The sequence below is a fragment of the Pagrus pagrus genome (genome assembly GCF_965226575.1).
Source record: "Pagrus pagrus genome assembly, chromosome: 15".
NCBI classification, from domain to species: Eukaryota; Metazoa; Chordata; class Actinopteri; order Spariformes; family Sparidae; genus Pagrus; species Pagrus pagrus.
In genome coordinates this window covers 24,244,534-24,263,677 of record NC_140199.1, presented here as the reverse complement: position 1 = coordinate 24,263,677, position 19,144 = coordinate 24,244,534, and the positions used below count along the sequence as shown (strand labels likewise).

The following is a 19,144-nucleotide window of genomic DNA, read 5'->3' as shown; positions in this document are numbered from 1 at the left end:
TAATCGAACAAAGATCGCTGACAGAGAAGATTTGGGCTCTGAGCGGCATGTTTGTGAGGCTCAAGACAAGAGACAACAACATGGACGGGTAATGAAGCAGGTAATCGTTTTTTGTAAGTAAGACTGGTTTATTAGTTTATTTGGGAAACACAAAATGCGCTTTATGACTCCAATCTCACTCATGTCAGGCCAAAACTGTCCTGTTAAAAGTGTTGAATTTGTGTGTTAGCATCACATTTATTCCCTCAGCAGAGTTTAGAAATAAATCTTCATTAAAACACACACATGAGCATCATATAACTGGAGCAGAAATGCAGACAGTGGGTCAGTTAAAGTGGCACATTTTGTGATATTGCATAACACATCATCAGAAAAGGTGAATGCATTACATTTACAAATGCAATATGAGTAGAGTACAGCATGTGAGACATTGTTGTGGTGCACAGAGAACTGGGCTTAAAGAATTCAGACATGCTAATGGGGGCATGCTGCAGCCATTCTTACATAACACCACACTGACAAACAGTCCATTCATTCACATTTTGAGGATCTATCTTGCCATGTTGTCCTGCATTTTGCGGGCCGTTCTGAGTACTGCCAGTGTATTCACTTTGTCCCCGAACTCCTTCTCACGGTGCTCCAGTAGAATACCCTGGAGGAAAACACACACACCCATTTAAAACATCCAGATACAGATCCACTGTAGATGTCAGAACGTTTTTACGCTGTTGGTTAATGCCTACCTGATCTCCAGGCCCAATGACAAAGACTCCACCCAGGACAAGTCCTTCACCTCTTAGGTTTCCCCCAAAGCCCCTGCGGTAGGCCCGCCAGAGGCTCCTCCAGACGCCAATACGCAGGAACATGGAGAGAAACATCCACCTCTCTTGAGGGCCATAGAAATTTCTCTATGAGGATAACAAAAGTAGCTTATTAAATGGTCACTTGATAACTTAAAATCATGAAGGGAAGGGTTTTGCAGAGAAGCAGACCTTCTGATCGAGGTAGACCTTCCCAGAGAAGTACTTCTTGAAGCCGTCCAGCTCCTTGCCAAGGTTTTCCTTCACCACGGCAAACAGAGGGACCTCGAGGTCCAGCAGCTGGGACTTCAGAGAGGACAGCTCAGCGGCCTCCTAGAGAGGGAAGGACAGGGAGATCCAAATAGCACGAATTAAAGTTAACAAGTCAGGTGACTGCAGATTTCTCATTACTAATACACATACCGGCATGTCATTTCATACCTCTCTGCACAATAATCATCCAGGTCGCCTGACAACCATGACCACAGCGCCAGTCTTCTCCCACAGAGTTTTGGCTTGGTGTCGCTCATGGACTGAAAGAGACAAAGGAAATTAAATATCTTGTTTCTTATGAATGATGCAGTTGTTGTTTTGGCCAAGAGTTTGTGGATTTATCTGACATCAAGACAGACACCAAGAATTGTGTTTTTGATCAGTCTTGCATTCTCTTTCGTCTGAAAGGATTCCATACAATAAAGAATGAATAAAATGATTAATTGTTTTGGTCTTACCGCCTCCAGTGGTCTTCAGTTCTGTCTCCTCCAGCACCTCCAGGTTGGCCCATGCTGGTTTGGTCTGGAACCAGTCTGTGATGGAGCTGATGAACTCTGCAACAAACAGGCTCACCGCCTTCAGGACCGTAGTCACAGTCACCATGACTGTAAACTTGATCCAAGGGCCACCTTCAACAAAAAAAATTGATCAACATGATTGTGATCATCAGAACCCAACAGGCAAAAACAAAGATTTTGCTGAAGATTTTCATTTCACTGCTCAGAAAGCATGACTGCACTGCTCCATGTGACTCATTCTGAGTTTGATTGGCTCAACAACATGCACAGACTCCACATAATAACAAAAGAAAAATACCATGAAAGTAAAGTAAAGTAAACACAAAATGTAAAAAAACATTATACTCACCAGCCTGCGCCTTGCTGCTAATGTGGAGGAATCTGATGTTTTCAACCAGCCCCTTAAGATAAGCCCTCTAAGATCAGATCAGTCCAATCACAGTGAAAGCCTCGCTTATGTGAACGTAACACCATAGAAATTCCTCAAAGGCTGCTGGGAAACAAGGCTCACGTTGAGCTGAGTCCTCAGTACCAGGTTCAGCATGGTGCAGAGGGGAGCTCTCATCAGAGAGCAGCACGACCTCAGCAATGTCAGAACATTTCTTATTATTAATGTTGTCAGTCATGTTGCCTTCATTATGTTCAAACTGTTAACATACAGTAGATATAATAAATAGCATCAGTATTAGAGAGCAATACAAAAATACACAACTCTTCAGTCTCTTGATCTTTATAATTAAGTTAATAAACACCAGTGATGAGCATAACAATGTCTTCTGGTCTTCATTGTGTCTTCAGGTCAGAGCCACAGTAGCTGCAGGGGCCCTGAGATCACTCCAGCTATCGTCGCTCAGAGCAGGAGCGCCCCCTGCAGCAGGTTTGTGACATTACACTACCAGTCTGAGGCTGACTTCAGCGCTGCTACTAACAATTATTTTCATTGTTGATTAATCTCGTACCTCTAATTATTAATCTCATTAAATGCTTATAAATCCAAAATTAAAGAATTAGAGAATTGGTTTGAATTAACCTGGTTACGCAGCTAAGTCCTCCAAATCTTTTTAAAACATGAGTTCCCTTTTTTTGTTTATTAATCTACTTTTGTGATTTCTGTCTGTTAACTACATGTTGTTATTTATTCTGCTGACTGTCTTGGCCAGGTCTGCCTCAAAAATGACTTTCTTCCTCTCAATGGGGCTCTGTTGGTTAAATAGGCTTTTCTTTCCTCAATCAATGAATTGTTTTGTCTATAAATATCTTTGTCTATATTTGTCTATAATCTCTTTCTAATAAATCATTAGAAAATACAAGCAGTACAACCTTTGAACAAGTTTTCAAGGGTTCAAGATCGTCAATTTGTTTGTTTTATCCAACCATCAGCCCAAAATTCAAAGATATTTAGTTTACGATCATACATGACAAACATCAACATCAACTCCTCACATTTGAACCTGGACCTGCATTTATTGTTTTTGCAATCATGCTCAAAAAATGACTAAAAAGATTTATTACTCTTGTAGCTGATTCACTTTCTGCAAATAGATGTCTCTCTATCCTAATAATTCAGTTCTTATCACTGTATCTAATTAAGATTGACTCTCAAATAGGAAAGAAAATAGACTGAAAACACTTTATTGTCTTCTTGTGTGCAAAAGGGCAGAAATTAGGCTTTGTTCATAAAAAAAACCCAAAGAACATCACATTCAAAACTTGACACATGTATACAGAACCTGACAGGAGCTACATTTAAAGGCAGCATTTTCAAAGTCCATTTTCAAAAACATCCGGTCTCTATATTAGGCACCTTTTTACAACCACCACCACTGGAGATAGCAGATATAAGATATAGATAGATATCAGAGGAGCCATTGATAAAAACACACCGGTCGGTGCAGTAAACACTTCTTAAGGAGGTGAACTTACCTGTCTGGCTCTGTGCCAGAGTTTTGTTGTTTTTTAGCTAGTTCACAAGGGAATTCTGACAGATTAGTGAAGTGAACACATTGGACCTGTATGATATGTGGGATGAACGTGCATTGCTTGAATGGTATTGTGGTTATATTTCACTCATTGGTGGCAGCTTCACAGAGGAATGTGCTGAGGGTCCAGAATGGGCTTGAATTGAGACGGGATAGGATGACACTCCACGAGCCCAGCTGCTGCACTCCCTCTGGCTGTTCTGCTGCTCGGCCATCTGCTCGGCCGTTTGTGTGTGTGTGTGTGTGTGTGTGTGTGTGTGTGTGTGTGTGATAGAGTCAGCCTGGCTGCTTGTTTTTGTTCCTCTAAGCCATTTCAGGTCATCTAATAAAAACATAAGGGATAGCCACTGGATTTCCTTCAGAGTTATATGAGAAAGTGAAGCTCACACATCAGACAATCGGCCGTCTGTGGTTAAAATATGCTCAGATGAGTTAATGTACTGTAGAAGTGACACACACTGCAACAGCACACAAGTTCAAATGAGGTCTCAGGTTGGTCAGACTGTTTTGCCGCTGGTATTCTCATCGCACACACAAACATTAACATACACACAAAAACACAACTGTGTCTCCTTGGACCAATGCTGCTCCAGTGGGGAGTGTGCGGGCCCGGCGACCAATCACGGCTGAGGATTTGCACCCCACCTCCCGTGTGGTGTTCCCGCTCGAATGCATTGGTCGACATGTCAAATTCTTATTGTGCGTGTGGAGCCAATCAGAGAGCAGAGTGGGCAGTAGCAGGTAGTAATTACTCTCCTGAGTTCATTTGAGTGGCGAGATCTGCTTCTGGATCTGTTTTAGGACGTTCACGAATGTTTGATCCAAAGACTTTTATTGCTTTGCTTTGAGTGAAGGGAGTTGTTAATGTTTATATTTCTTTAACGCTGAAACTCCACCTGGTAAAACTGTAAAGAGAAGCCAAAAAGTCAACACAATAAGAAATAAACCTGAACACAGAGAGCCAGCTAAGGCTTCAGAAGTTTGTAAAACACAGTGAACAACACTGATAAAAAGAAATATCTATAAACTACTTGTTGTTTATTGCCATGTTTATTCATTTAGATAACAAGTCGTACACACTAATCACTCCACAATCTCTCACACATGCAATAAAAGTTCATTCTGGCAGAAACCATCTTTTTCTGACTTCCATCCAGATGAAACTGGTTGGTAACCAGACGAGCTCAGAGCTGCAGAGCGACGAGCTGCGGCTTTAAGTTCCACGTCCTTGAACCAGAGGAAAGACAAACAGGTGTTAACAGCCCCCGAGGAGGCCAGGGTTCATTTATCTCATCCTGTTCTGTCAAGTTTCGGTCTGACTGACTCTGTGACCCCAAAACCCTGACCCCGGCTTTTAAATTGAAACGCACCAGAGGGTCAACATGACACACATTTCATGTAGCCAATCAGACGAAAGGAGGAGACGCTGTCATTTTGTCAAACTGATTTGGGATTGGTTCAGACCCGGAGTGTGTTTCTTCTTTATAACATCTATGTCAGAATTATGCTGTTTCAATGATTTTCACTTATTTTAAATCAACCACACATTATTACGTCATTAAAAGTGACGGCATGAATAAAGTGTTAAAATCAAGGCGACCTTCGTTCTCTCTGTCACACCGGCTGTTAAATGATTAGATGAGGATTTGGGACACACTGGACACCCCACTCACAACAACACAAAGGTCATCGGGCCTTTATCATTTTACTCTTCATGCAGATGAAGCTTTTGAACTTTAAACTTTATCTAGTGTTTCCTCAGTGGGTTTCATAAACCCACCTCCTCACACTGACCTGTTGAACATACACTAGAGCAGCAATATCTCCACTGTTCCCTCTTTAACTGGAGGATTAATTCAAAAGGAAGCTGCACAGGTTTTGTTATAATTCATTAAATGGAGAGGATGTCTTCTTCAAAAACCAACCTTCCTTACTTATTTTATGGGGTGCCTTAATTGTACACACATCACTCGAAGTGTAAGGCTGCTGTAAGCCAACATCAACAACAAATAACACCTACACACTGGCTCCAAACCAAAAGTGTATGTGTAAATTCATAAATTAAACCAGCCAAGGTCTTTTTCCACCAAATCAGCTCCGGTTCTTGAATCACTTCCAAGATTCTTTGAACTTTGCTGCTGTTAAGAGAACCTGCCTGCGTTTCCACCATTTTTGAGCCATTGTAATCAAGTAAATGAGCTGCAAGTTTTCATAGAGACAGGTTAGGTTTAGATCCACCATAAATCTTATATTGTCCTGGTTTTTTTGATAGAAATGCTCCAAACCAGGCCTTCAGTTTCACTTTTTTACACATGTTGCAATGGTGCATCTAACCTTTTCATGTAGGTGCATCCAATAATACATTGTAATAAGATTTTAACACATTATGAAAATGATTGTCAGCAGGAGTAAAGGTACAGATTTCTTCATTTGACACAGCATACGCAACAAGAAGCTGCAACAACCACAACTGTAAAAGGAAAATAACGTTATCAATTATATTATTGGGGTAATAAACGTTAATTGATACAACATGCGAACTTTGTGTTACCATAGAGCTGTCTCTAAAACATAATGTATTCAGAGTGTTATTTGAAAGTTTGTACATAAAGCCCTGCTGTAGGCTGACAATAATCTCAAGAAAATATGTTACAGGCGAACATTTGTTGTAAAGGTGACTCAAGCACACTGATGCAGTCAATGAAAATGTTCAGTTGCATGTGTGACCCTGCAACAGTTCAAAATTAGACATGCAAACTTGAACACAACCAGTTCCATGTTGGTGTAAAACAAAAACAAAAAAGGGTAACAGAGATCCCCAAATATTATCTGTTTAAATGTATGATTTGGATGATAAAGGCTACACCTTAAACTGACACCTCACCTTGTATCCAGTAAATTATAATAAAGACAAACCTGTTTTCCAATATCTTGTCCCTGGGTTTGACTCTCTGTGAAGGTTGTTCATATACAACGATTTTAAAAATCAATAACTAAGAAGTTGAACTATCAAGATAGATTATAAGAAGCACCTGGTATGGATCCAAATCAAATTTCAGATGTACAAAACTAATTTAAATGAAATAATTCAAAGAGAATACATGCCTGATAAGAAATTGATTAAAAAAATGTATGGCAAAACGTCACTGAGTTTAGTGGTTTCCCACAAACGTCAGTAGTTTGATTGATTTTACAGAATGATTCAACAATTCAAATACGACTTGAAAATAAAGCTGATGTGAAGACATGTAGTCACATACAGGACAGAGGCAAGTTAAAGTGATTAATGCTGAGCTGGTCACAGTCGTTGTAAATATGTTCTAACCTTGGGGACCATGATTATATTGTTTTGCCTGACAGTCTGACCCCCATGTACACGATAACCAGCTCACACAGAGTTTAAATGTTTCACCTCGATAGACTTTAAAAGTCACTAAGTTACATTTTGAGAGTTACAGCATTATCTAGATATTATTTTCTGAATCAGTGTGCATTAGTTTGAGAAATACACCAACACATATTCATCCTCTTCATGTTTGAAGCTGGCACGTTGTCAGAACTCTGATAGTGGTTATCTTTCAACATAACCAGAACAATCTTGTTAGAGTTGAAAAAATCCCCGGTCAGTCATTAACAGATGTTTGGAGGCAGCACGCTCTCTCTGACATCAGGCAGGACGTTATCATCTTCCCTGGTTTAATCTAGTTCATGTCCATTACATATAACTGTCTCTGACCTCTGACCTCTCTCTTTCCATACCACATGCCAAATCTATGCTTTCTTCAAATATATAGCCTGAAGCAGCAGACATACTAACAAAACTTGTAGTGTGCTGTCATTGTCCTACAATGCAATGCACAAAGTGAACAGAGGCAGTACCCACAGCTGCAAACAATTAAAACACATTTCTAAGTGGTTGTAAAACTATGTGAACAACTTTGAAAACAAATATGTAGATGTATTTTTGTCAGGGTTAATTGGTAGTGGTGTTCCAAACTAGCAGGCCGATTGCTATGCAGGGACAGGCCTGCAGGCAGAGTGGAGCTTTGTTTGTCACTGAATATTATAATCAGTAATATTGTTCATAAACACAGTGTAGAAATGTATGTCTACTGAATCTCTCTCTCTCCGGGGGAATAGTGTATCATTTCCTGTTAAACTCTTTAAATATGTTGATGACAGTATTTTTGTCTGATGGAAGAGGAGCTCTACCCCTTAACTGACATCACCATCATGTTTGAAATGTTTTAATTAGCTTTTTCCATTTCTTCTTTCAATTGTGCTTAGCTAACTAGCTAACTATCAGTGACCTTACATTTTTGAGCTAATTATTTCATCAGTTTATTCAGTTTACAGTCTTTGGATTAAAAATGTCTAATTTGTTGGTAGTGAAAGAATAATGGAGACTTTTATATCACACTCAGCGTGCAGCTCCTGTCTCTCCAGGTTTGATTAGACTCTCTTGGCCCTGAGGTAAACTTAGGTCAGCTTGCTGCTGCCTTAAATGGCATTTATTTTTATGTTAACAGCTGTTTCTAATTTTCACCCATTCCTCTTAACAACACAAACATTGACGTACTGTATAACTGTTAACATGTGCGAAGCCATAATGTCCCGTGTGCCTGTATGTTCAGCCAGGAATCTGATATATAACAATTATTTTAATAAAACATTATATTGATTATTCTCGCAGTGCTCTCACAGTTCTTGCTTTTAAAAAAAAACACAAGCTGCATCTACCAGAGGCACACAACTGTCATGTTCAGACCTACGGGCCTACTCTAGTTTTACAAATACTCAGATACAAATTGAAGTTAGCACATTGCATCTCAAAATTCAGGCCATTGAAGTAGATTGAACTTATTGTTTTTCTAGTCAAATCTGCTTCAAATGAGGCTTTAAGCGGTGAGGAAGAGTGGTATTTTATATTACTCACTACTGAGAGCTAGTTTAAATTCTCCTCTCATTTCATGAGGCCAACTCGACACCAACTCAAATTAGAGCCAGATGAGAGCGATGGAGAGAAAGGGTTTGTCCCGCTGCTGTTTACACCACAATAAAGCGACATTTGTTTATCTCTCCCCGTCTGCAGAGCTTCTATACCATATGAAAAGGTACAGAGTGGGTCTGACAGTCCCATTGTTTCTCCTGGTGTACGTTTTGTGCGTGCACATACAGTGTGTTTGTGTGTGTCCGCTTGCATCACTTGCACAAACAGTCCTATACAGTCTGTGACTTTCTGTAAAAACACAGGCATAGTGAATCACCTGAGAGGCCATGAGATATCTGAGGGACACATCTTCATTATTCGATCTTCTCTCAGGAAATGGCTCGATACTTTCTGCAGTTGTGTGCAGAGACAGAAGCCTCGGGCTGCGACTCAGATGGAAAACAGAGTTTAGACAACAGGTGACCGTCTGTTCAAAACTTAATTACTGGCAGTGATGGAAAGTAACTGGTTACACAGTTCTGGACTGAAGTATACATTTACTTTTATTGTCTTTTTTATGCTACTTTATACTTCTACTCCATTACAATTCAGTGGGAAATATTGTGTTTTTAACTCAACACTTACTCAAGTAAGTACTCAAGTATTGGACAGTAGTGTTGAGGTATTTTACTTGAGTATTTCCATTTTATCGTGGGCTGATTAGTGTGTAAATTAAACGACTCAGTAAAGTAGTGAAGATTAGCCTCACCCTAAATTAACTGACCTTAAATATCTGCTTACACCTTAATGCATCAATAATAATTATAATCTAATAATCTGATATATATAAAACAATACAACAGAATCAGACAAGGCTTTTTTTTTTTAGAATGAGAACTTTACTTTTGATAGTTTTGAACATTTTGCTGATAAAACTTTCAATTTCAATGTAATTAAAATGTCATGTTTTGAAATGTGGTGCATTGTTAGCTTTAGTCATCCAACAGCATAAAATCAGCTCCACCTGTTACTGATGCATTAATGTACAAGCATCATTTTAATGTTGTAGTTGCTCAGTCGAGTTTATTTTAATCTATCTTCTAAAAACATTTAATTAAGATTGGGTATAATAATGTATACACTGGTAAAACACAGGTACAAATACCTCAAAATTGTATTTACTCAGATTAAAATACTTGGCTAAACTACTTAGTTACTTTCCACAACTTTAATTTTACCATAACATGAATTTGCAGCAAATTCTCACATTTAGAAGCTAAAACCATCAAATGTTTGGCATTTTTGCTCAAGAAATTATTGAAACTAGTAATCCAATAAAAATCACAAATAAATGTTCTTTTAATTGATGGATGGGTACTGTCATGTCATACGTACTGTCATGTTGTGTTGCTTTCCAATCATTAATAAACATTAACTTGTGTTCTTTCTCCACTATTGAACATGCTAACACTGCTCAGATGTAAACAGGAGCAATTGCATCATTCTCACACCTGACAATAACTCCCTCTCTCTCTCTCCCTCTGTCTATAGGTCGCCCCGGCCGGGTCGAGGTCCAGCAGACAGAGCAGGCCCACTGGTGTGATGGTGGGAGGGGAACCCCCCCCCCCATGTTTAAGATGTTCCTGCTCCTACCAAAGACGTATCTCATCCTGAAGCATCTGACCGCAAACACACAGCCGAGTATCAAACTGTACACGAGGGGTTAAACAAGCAGTTTCCACGAGCTGAAACGCCCTCCCATCATCCACTCCCCCCTGGAATGGACTGTCCCATGGATTCACATGACATGTGTGTGTGTGTGTGTGTGTGTGTGCGTGTGTGTGTGTGTGTGTGTGTGTGTGTGTGTGTGAGAGAAAGAGAGGGAGAGAGTGCGTGTGTGTGTGTCTTCTCTTACCCATATATATTGGGCCATGTGGACACAGACGTGGAGTTTTGCAGGATAGACTGTGTTGGCTGCAGGGCTGTTGGCCTCCCTTTCTTCATTTCTCTCTTAAAGAGAACCAGCAGGAATATAAAGCAGCCTTCAGAGCTCTCTGGACGGCTTGTTGGTGGGAACAGAGGAACCTTTTCTCCCTGAGAGCACTGAGTCTCTGAGTACCTGGCCCTGTAGCAAAAATGAGTGATCTGCCGGACGATGGCTCTTTCATGTTCACATCGGAGTCCGTAGGAGAGGGACATCCAGGTGAGTCTTCAGCCAGCTTCAGCTACCTGGCTGTGCACCTGACACTAAAATTATTAATATTATATTCAAGATATTTAACAACTTGTCACATCTTCTATACGCTTTTTTTTAAAACACAATTTCAACTTATCTTTACCTTTTTCTTACCTGCATACAGAGGAAATGATCAGACATTTCTACTAAAACTTTCATTTTGAAGAAACATTGACATGCACAGCAATAAATCTATGCAAATTGATCTGTATGTCCAAAATAACACGCTCCAAGCATGGTTGGTATTCCATTCACAGCAACATGTGTTTACTGCAGCTCACTCTCACTTACAGGCAGCAGGACCTGAATGTGTGTGTGTGTGACCGAGTGGTGTAAGGTTACACGCTGAGGGGAAATAAAGTGACCAACTGTGAACTTAATGCTGAGCGTGCGATACAACTGGCATATATTCATAGTATTCATAATCATTTACCTGTCAAACAAAAATACATGCAGATCGCACAGCCACAGAACAGCTTCTCTTACAGCCTTAAGCTGATTAAAGTGACCTGAAATCCAAAAAATGAACAATTGCATATTGGTAACACTTCACAAGTCCTCTGATAAAAAATTTGTGAGCAGTATACATATATAAACGTTTAATAAATGGTTTATAACACACTTTATTGTAGTTGTGAGCATATATATGTGTATAACTGTATCTGTTAACAACTATAACTCCTCCTGTGGGAAAACCAGAAGTGAAAGTGTGAGTGTAATTCATGACAATATCATAAAAACAATCCGTCCAAACATCCAGCCATCTTCTGCAGTAGCAGAAAGCTAAGCAAGGTAGTCCAGATGTCCTCCTGGGGCATCCCAAGACGTTCTGAGGCCAGATAAGATGTATAATCCGTCCTGTGTTTTGGGTCTACCACTGGGTCGTCAACCACTTGGATGTGCCCAAAAAACCTCAGAGGGGAGGCGTCCTGAACAGATGACCTGACCATCTCAACTGGCTCTATCTGACTCAACGGAGCCGTGGCTCTACACTGAGCTCCTCAAACTATCTCTAAGGCTGAGTCCAGCCACCCTACAGAAGAAAACTCATTATGGTCTCGTTCTTTCAGTCACTGCCCAAAGCTAGGGTTGGAACGTAGATCAACCACCAAGCCACCAATCTGTCAATCTCGCTCCATTTAACCCTTGCTCATAGACAAAACCCAGAGATACCTGAACTCCTTGACCTCCGCTTCACTTACAGTTAGTTTAGCTAACTCGCCGGGGCATAAATATCCGGGTGGCACAACCTCAACTGCTGTCGGTTTGGGACAGGATCACCTCGGCCTCTGCACATATCAATCAATGACAGGGATGTTCTGGTTATATTTTGACAGACAGTCCAACACTCACATTTTAGTCCAGATAATCGGTGATAACTCTCACTTTGGTTTTATAGATATATAGTTATATGTTTGGTCGGCAAGCGACAAGATTTTGGTATCAGAAGTGTTCTGGTTTCCATTTGTAGTCTGTTTTTTAGCCCGAGTTGTATCGACCAAAACAAAGTGGAAAGGCATTTGTCAAAATCTAATCTCAGAACACATCAGTTATTGTCTGATGTCGATTTAGCTTTTACTTTAGCTTTTTTTTTTTTAGATATATGGCTTTATAGACATAAGCAATATCTATCAACTCTAATACCATTCATGTGTCTCAAGTTGCTAATCGGACTGTAAACAATGACCAGCATGCGAACGAGGCAGTCTTGACCCGAACATCCGTTATCCAAATATCCTCTGACTTCAACAGAAAACATTTAAAAGAATGAAAACATGTCTTTAAAGTGGTGCAAAACTACATTTTAATGAGTTATGAACCATTTAATATATGATTTTATATCTTATTAATACTAAATCGATGGACCAGATGTTCAGTAAACACCTTAACAACTTACAGCCTGGTGATAACAGTCAAAACGTACTCTGCCCTCTATACCTTTGCCTTCAGAACCCCCACCCTTGTCAATGTGTTGTAATCCTCTCACTAATATATAATCTTACAAAGTCCTCTGTGACAGATCAATAATAAGTAAACACAGCAGAGTTAACCAGTTGTGCAGCTTAAATTAATTACACATTGACTCAAGAAATTCAGTTTGGTTGTTTTTTTTACATTATTGAGTCGATACTTAGTTTTTTAAAGTTCTTAAAAGCCTATTTATATTCAGAGAGACATGCAAAACACTAAAAGACCAAGTAAATGAAAAGAAAATGAAGAGAAAAATGAACACACGTGATAATTATAATCTAAAAAGGCACTTCAGCAATTTTGATATGAATCCAAAAAACTCTTCCAAACCATCTTTTCAAAATAGCACACAGTGTTTTATAAAAGCAGTGCTGTGAAGTCAAGCAGATGGTTTCCAGAGAAGACGGTCGACAGCGACAATAACACTGAACACTTGGTTTCTGTTACAAACAGAAAACAAAATGAAATGTGTCCACGTGTCACATATTTATCTTTTTCTCCTCGAAGAAATTCTTGACATTGAATTCCGTAAAAGTCAAATTCTCATGATAAAATTCACAGTATTAGATTTTCCACACACTGTTTGTACATTGACAGAGGTGTGTGTCCTTGGTAAAAGGCTGCGCGGACACCTTTTGATTCGATAACAGATCTCGAGGTCTGGGCTGTTCCCACTGATAGCGGACATTTTTTGTGATCAGAGGTGGACCGGTCACACAGATATGTAGTTGTACAGCTGCATGCTGATGTTGTTTGTGATCGAACCTGTGTGTCGCTGGATGCAGAGAGAGATTAATGCTGAGTCCTGGCTGCTGCAAACACTCCTGTTAGGGTTAGGGTTAGCACATTCTCTCACGCTAACAAATTCTTTCATTAATATAAGCAAAACTGTCTGTAATATTGCTCCAATATATCATTTTTTTTCTGTCAAATAAACCTCTCAGTGTGATGATAAATTCATATTACACCATCTAAACGTTTTGCTTGATGATCCACAGACAAGATTTGTGACCAGATCAGTGATGCCGTCCTTGACGCTCACCTGAGGCAGGACCCAGATGCCAAAGTGGCCTGTGGTGAGTAAACTAGACTTCAGATCGATGGAGACACACAGTGGAAGTGCAACATGTGGTCAGCTTTGACATAGCTGACTGTAAACAATCTGACCCACTGGCCTGAACCTCACCTGGAATTTGAGTCATCAGCATTTGGGAGATTATTTATTGTATTTCAGTATTGACCTCTGAATGTCACGAGATGACCACTTGTGAGCTTAAACCCTGTGAGCTTCCTGTGAACAGGCCTGTCAGCTATCTTAAGTGTTTTTTGTGTTTCCGTGCCGATTGTATTAACAGAGACGGTGTGTAAGACTGGCATGGTGCTGCTCTGTGGAGAGATCACATCTCGGGCCAACGTGGACTACCAGAAGGTTGTGAGGGACGCCATCAAACACATCGGCTATGACAACTCTGACAAAGGTGAGAAAATAACACAGAAATCAACAACATTAGGGTTCATTTGTGCGTCATGTTGTCAGCTTTTTACTTCTCTTTCTCGCTCTCTTCCTCCTGCAGGTTTTGACTACAAGACGTGTAACGTGCTGGTGGCTCTGGAGCAGCAGAGTCCGGACATTGCTCAGGGGGTCCACGTTGACAGACAGGAGGAGGACATTGGAGCTGGAGACCAGGTAGAACCGTCGCAACAGGACAACGTGTCCTTTGGCTCCTGTTGGCTCACTCAAATAGTCACATATCACTCAATACCTTGGTAGTGGAATGATTGTTCCTGTTTTAAAAGTTTTATTCAGTCATATCAGATAATCATTCGCAACACCAAGCTCACATTTCTCTGTTGCTTTAACTACTTTATATACAGTGAGCCAGTTGAGTCCGGTCACTCCCCACCCAGGGGTCAGGTTCCACCACAGGGTCAGAAGATAAATCTGACGGGTTAGGAGATAATTGATGAGGGCTGGAAGGAAGGAAAAACAAAGTTCTGCTACACAAATGTGGAATTATTTCATGTTTTAGTGATTATTGAATAATGTCACTTCAACTGCTTTTATATGAGACGTCACAGGCCAAACGTTTTGATACCACCGGTTTAGTCTTTAACAATGCTTTGTATTTAATCTGTTGTCACTACTTAAAGGTACAATATTTCCCTCTTAAATGTTGTGTAGGGTATAACATCGCATAACATGGAAATACAAGTATCTCAAAATAATAAATGTCTTTGGTTACATTCCACCGCTGAAATTTAAATTAGTTAAAAAGCTAACAATTAAAAGAAAACCACCTAGATTTAAGGTTTGCAGTATCTATAATATCTGTTTGAGACTGTAAAATAAAGTTAGCTGATCAGGATCTTCATATAAATCTCTCTTAAAACACAACTTTATCTGACAGCATATCTGATTTTATTTGATGTATCTATTTTTGTTTTATTATACTGGATTTTATCACTAATGTATGTCCTTTATTTCTTTATACCTACGTATATGTTTACTGTTCCTGTTGTTGCTCTGCGTGAAGTATTTTGCAGGACTTTGTTTTTGAAGTCTTCTCTGTATGGATTATATTATCTCTGTCTCACGTGACTGTCCTGATGTTACATCATTATAACTCGCTCTAGCTGACCCCTCTCAGGCTGCAGTGTAGTGATAATGTGCATATCAGTAGTTTGCCGTCATCGGCCTTTTTGTTACCGATTGAGTCAGCATTACTTTTTCCTGCTGATGATGATCCATTTTGATATCCTGCACAGTTTGCATCTGTTGCTTCTGCTCTGACTCTCTGTCTCTCTGCTCGGCAGGGTCTGATGTTCGGCTACGCTACAGATGAGACGGAGGAGTGCATGCCCCTCACCATCGTCTTAGCCCACAAACTCAACGCAAAGATGGCTGAACTCAGACGCAACGGCGTCATCAGCTGGCTGCGTCCTGACTCCAAAACACAGGTGACTTTTTGTGGTTCTCTTACAACACAAAACAGAAGTGAATGAGTTTATTGTTGTTACTCTGGACGTCCTCCAAGAGATTTATTTTGGTGCCAGCAGACACAAGCGGATCAACAGTGCCTACTGTAGCTATTTAAGATAAAGCTCTCTGTGTAGAAATAATAGACTTTTGACTGAATTGGAGGCAGTTAGCCGCTGACTGCAAGTCTGAGAAATTAAGTGTCTAATTCCTCTGTGTTCCAGGTCAAATTTGGGTCGTTAGAACATCCACCTATCCGAACAGCTTTAGATTTAGCCCAGATTGGACCCAGCACACATTTACACCACATCAAAGAAGTATTAACGAATTAATAAATTAACAAAGTACAAAAACAGCCACTTTAATCTGCGGTGTTAAAAAGACATAAGGCCATAATTTCATTAAGAGTTTTAGGTGAGGGTCTGCACGATTACACAGTTATGGGAAACTTTAATCATCCTGTGGAGAAGTCTGGGTCAACGTTTGATTTCTTCTCTGTGCCACAGGTGACGGTCCATTATGAGCAGAAGGACGGAGCTGTGATCCCCAAGAGAGTTCACACCATCGTGATCTCCGTCCAGCACGATGACTGCATCTCACTGGAGGAACAGAAGAGGGTGCTCAAGGAGAAGGTAGAGCCCCAAAAACACACCTAACACGGCTCTGACTGATGTTTTTCTCAAGATATGTAGTCTTAATGTTGCATCAATTCTATCAGGTGATCAACGCTGTGGTTCCTGCTAAATACCTGGACGACAACACCATCTACCACCTCCAGCCAAGTGGCCGCTTCGTCATTGGAGGACCCCAGGTGACCATCACGCACGGACTGCTTATTTTACCTAAAGATAAACTCATAATCAAGTCTCATTCTTGCTGATCGTCCTCCTTTCTTTTGCCGAGCAGGGTGATGCTGGTGTGACAGGCAGGAAGATCATTGTAGACACATACGGAGGGTGGGGAGCTCACGGTGGCGGAGCTTTCTCTGGCAAAGACTTCTCAAAGGTCGACCGCTCCGCTGCCTACGCCGCTCGCTGGGTGGCCAAGTCTCTGGTCAAAGCCAAACTGTGCAGGAGAGTCCTGGTTCAGGTGAGTGTCCAGCTTCATCCAAACACGCACGAGGGCTGCAGCCGTTTGAAGCATAGACGTGCTGATAAAAACCACCTCTCTCTTCCTGTCTGCGTGTGTTACAGGTGTCTTATGCTATCGGAGTGGCCCATCCTCTGTCCATCTCCTTGTTCACCTACGGTTCCTCCGAGAAAACAGAGACAGACCTGCTCCACATCGTCAACAAGAACTTTGATCTGCGGCCAGGTGTCATTGTCAGGTAAACATTGTAGATTATGAACATTTTTTTTGTGATTACAGCATCTTTCAGATCAGTCTCATGACATAAGTTTTTGTTTCTGGAAAATTCAGACAATCTTTGTGAAAACTGTCAAAGCTGCTGCTTTCTTCTGTCTCTCTGTATTATTTGATTTTACCACTAGAGGGCGCCAAAGTTGGACATTTTCAATTTGTGCACTGTTGCTTTAATGTGCAGATGTGAAACCAATCAGAAACTTGACAAGCAAAAATGGACAACCATAACTACATAGTATACAGAATTTAAAATCAGACTGGTATTATTCTGCGATGTGTTTATCTCTTCTGTGTCCTCTCCAGGGAGCTGAACCTGAAGAGGCCGATCTACCAGCAGACAGCCTCTTACGGCCACTTTGGCCGACCAGAGTTTACTTGGGAGATTCCCAAAAAGCTTGTCTTCTAAATACTCCACCTGCTCGTCCTGATCGACTCCCCTGGAGGCTGAACAAGATGCCTCTTCGTGGGCTACATCTGCCGGCTCCATCGACTTATAGGATATTTTTAATCGGAAGAACTAAAGCCAAAGTTAGGGATGAATCAGCTTTAAAGATAAGATAAAGATAATTATATGCAGGAGTGGTTGTAGCTGATGGACATATAATGGGACACAGAGGACATGTCAGTAACCAATTTCTTTCTAGTCCCTAAAACATCTGATTATTGGTGTTTTAGAAATATACGTACAATCACCAGTCAAAGAGTTTCCCTGTTAGCGTAAAGGAACACCACAGCAACTAAAACACTCTGAAGATAAACACTAGAAGCAGAGTGTTTGACCTCAACGCTGTGACCTTCATGTGACCAGTATGATGTACAGAAACAACCTTGGTGCTTCACTTTTAAAAGTATTTTATCCTATAAACGCCACAAGTGTAATTATAGTTCAACCAAAGGCTTGGCTTTAAAAGAAAAACTTAATCTTTTTGTTGTGACTGTAAAATTCCTTTTCTAAGTCTTACTTTGTAATGTGTGCGACAGGAAGCTGTTCGCACTGTTACAATCACCACTGAACAAGAAGACAGGTCATTAAAACGTGGGCAGAGCTCTTATGTCTTAATGTTACAATCAGTCCAATGTAAAATAGCCATGCAGTCTCATGTTTTCACACTGCTCTTCTTCTTCTCTCACCTCGCTGCTTCATTTTCATATCAGGGCACTTTTATTGCCTCTCAGATCTGTATCTCTATGTCTTTCTTTTTTTTTTTACCTGCAGGCCTGCTGTGTGTCCACAAATGTGACGCATTTCAGCAAACAACCAGAAGTCTTAACTCTGATTTGATTTTTGAATCAATCTCTGCTCTCTTTGCAGTAAATAAGTGGACCACTGATGTCTTACATTTGCTTAACGTGTACTATAAGCTTCTGTTGATCCAAGTTATTATCTGACAGAATACGATCTTCTATATCTTTGTGATACTAAACTAATTTCTTACTCAATGCTTTACCTAAAAACCTTTTAGACTATTGTACACTTGCACTGCAGCTCTACTTCGCAGATCCAGATCCTTCCCCATGAGTTTAGAGGAAAAAAGGGAGTGTTTATTGAAATATTTCTCAGAGGGCAGTTAGAAAACTGTAAGTCAGCTTTCGCCATGCTTAATCACAAAGTATTTAATCTAAATCTTTCCTTCTGAAACACTTCTGAAGGGATGGAGGACGTGTGACCAGTACTCCCTTTAAAACTTCATGTGCTTTCATCTACAGCCGACATTGTTTTTGTAAGAGAGGTTTTCCTCAACGTAATGTGTTAATCTGTGTCATCTACTGTCCACTCTGTCGGCAGACAAACTGGACAATGTAAATAATTGAACAATAAAGAAAATTAAAGATGTAAACTGTCACATGGTCTTTTCTATCTGTTAGATTAAAGGAGAAGTTCACCCACTTCACTTTTTTTTAAATCCCGTTAATCCTTTTAATTTGCAGAATATATAGTGATGAGGTATTGTATGTCATTCTGGCGATGTAATATTAATAACAGTAACGTGACAATGGTGAAACAAATAAAGCTTTTAGTGCCATAGGGTACCACCAGACTACAATGCAGCCACAAATGGGACACAAGTCATGTGGTCCAAGTCTCGACAAAGTCCCA

At 40.3% G+C, this 19,144-nt stretch overlaps 1 protein-coding gene and 1 pseudogene across 4 annotated transcripts; one reads left to right on the top strand and one right to left on the bottom strand.

Annotated features, from left to right (window-relative positions):
• Positions 1–16: 16 nt before the first annotated feature.
• Positions 17–18,890, top strand: mat1a (methionine adenosyltransferase 1A; the record flags this gene model as incomplete). Of its 3 annotated transcripts, none has more annotated exons than XM_084375977.1 (12): positions 17–100; positions 2,390–2,468; positions 10,052–10,703; positions 13,706–13,783; positions 14,063–14,185; positions 14,282–14,394; positions 15,522–15,665; positions 16,191–16,316; positions 16,403–16,495; positions 16,591–16,773; positions 16,878–17,011; positions 17,350–18,890. In XM_084375977.1, the coding sequence occupies exons 3-12, from the start codon at positions 10,637–10,639 to the stop codon at positions 17,450–17,452; spliced, it is 1,164 nt and encodes a 387-aa protein (XP_084232103.1). In that variant the 5' UTR covers positions 17–100; positions 2,390–2,468; positions 10,052–10,636. The 3 variants fall into 3 exon arrangements, with proteins under 3 accessions (XP_084232103.1, XP_084232105.1, XP_084232104.1); XM_084375978.1 differs by having other exon boundaries at positions 42–113; XM_084375979.1 differs by lacking the exon at positions 17,350–18,890 and having other exon boundaries at positions 16,878–17,015.
• On the bottom strand, positions 126–2,027 carry LOC311270812 (peroxiredoxin-like 2A; annotated as a pseudogene). The gene is made up of 6 exons (XR_014624922.1): positions 1,941–2,027; positions 1,532–1,702; positions 1,242–1,333; positions 993–1,133; positions 744–908; positions 126–652 (listed from the first exon to the last, which is right to left on the bottom strand). The product of XR_014624922.1 is annotated as a peroxiredoxin-like 2A (transcript).
• Positions 18,891–19,144: the final 254 nt, after the last annotated feature.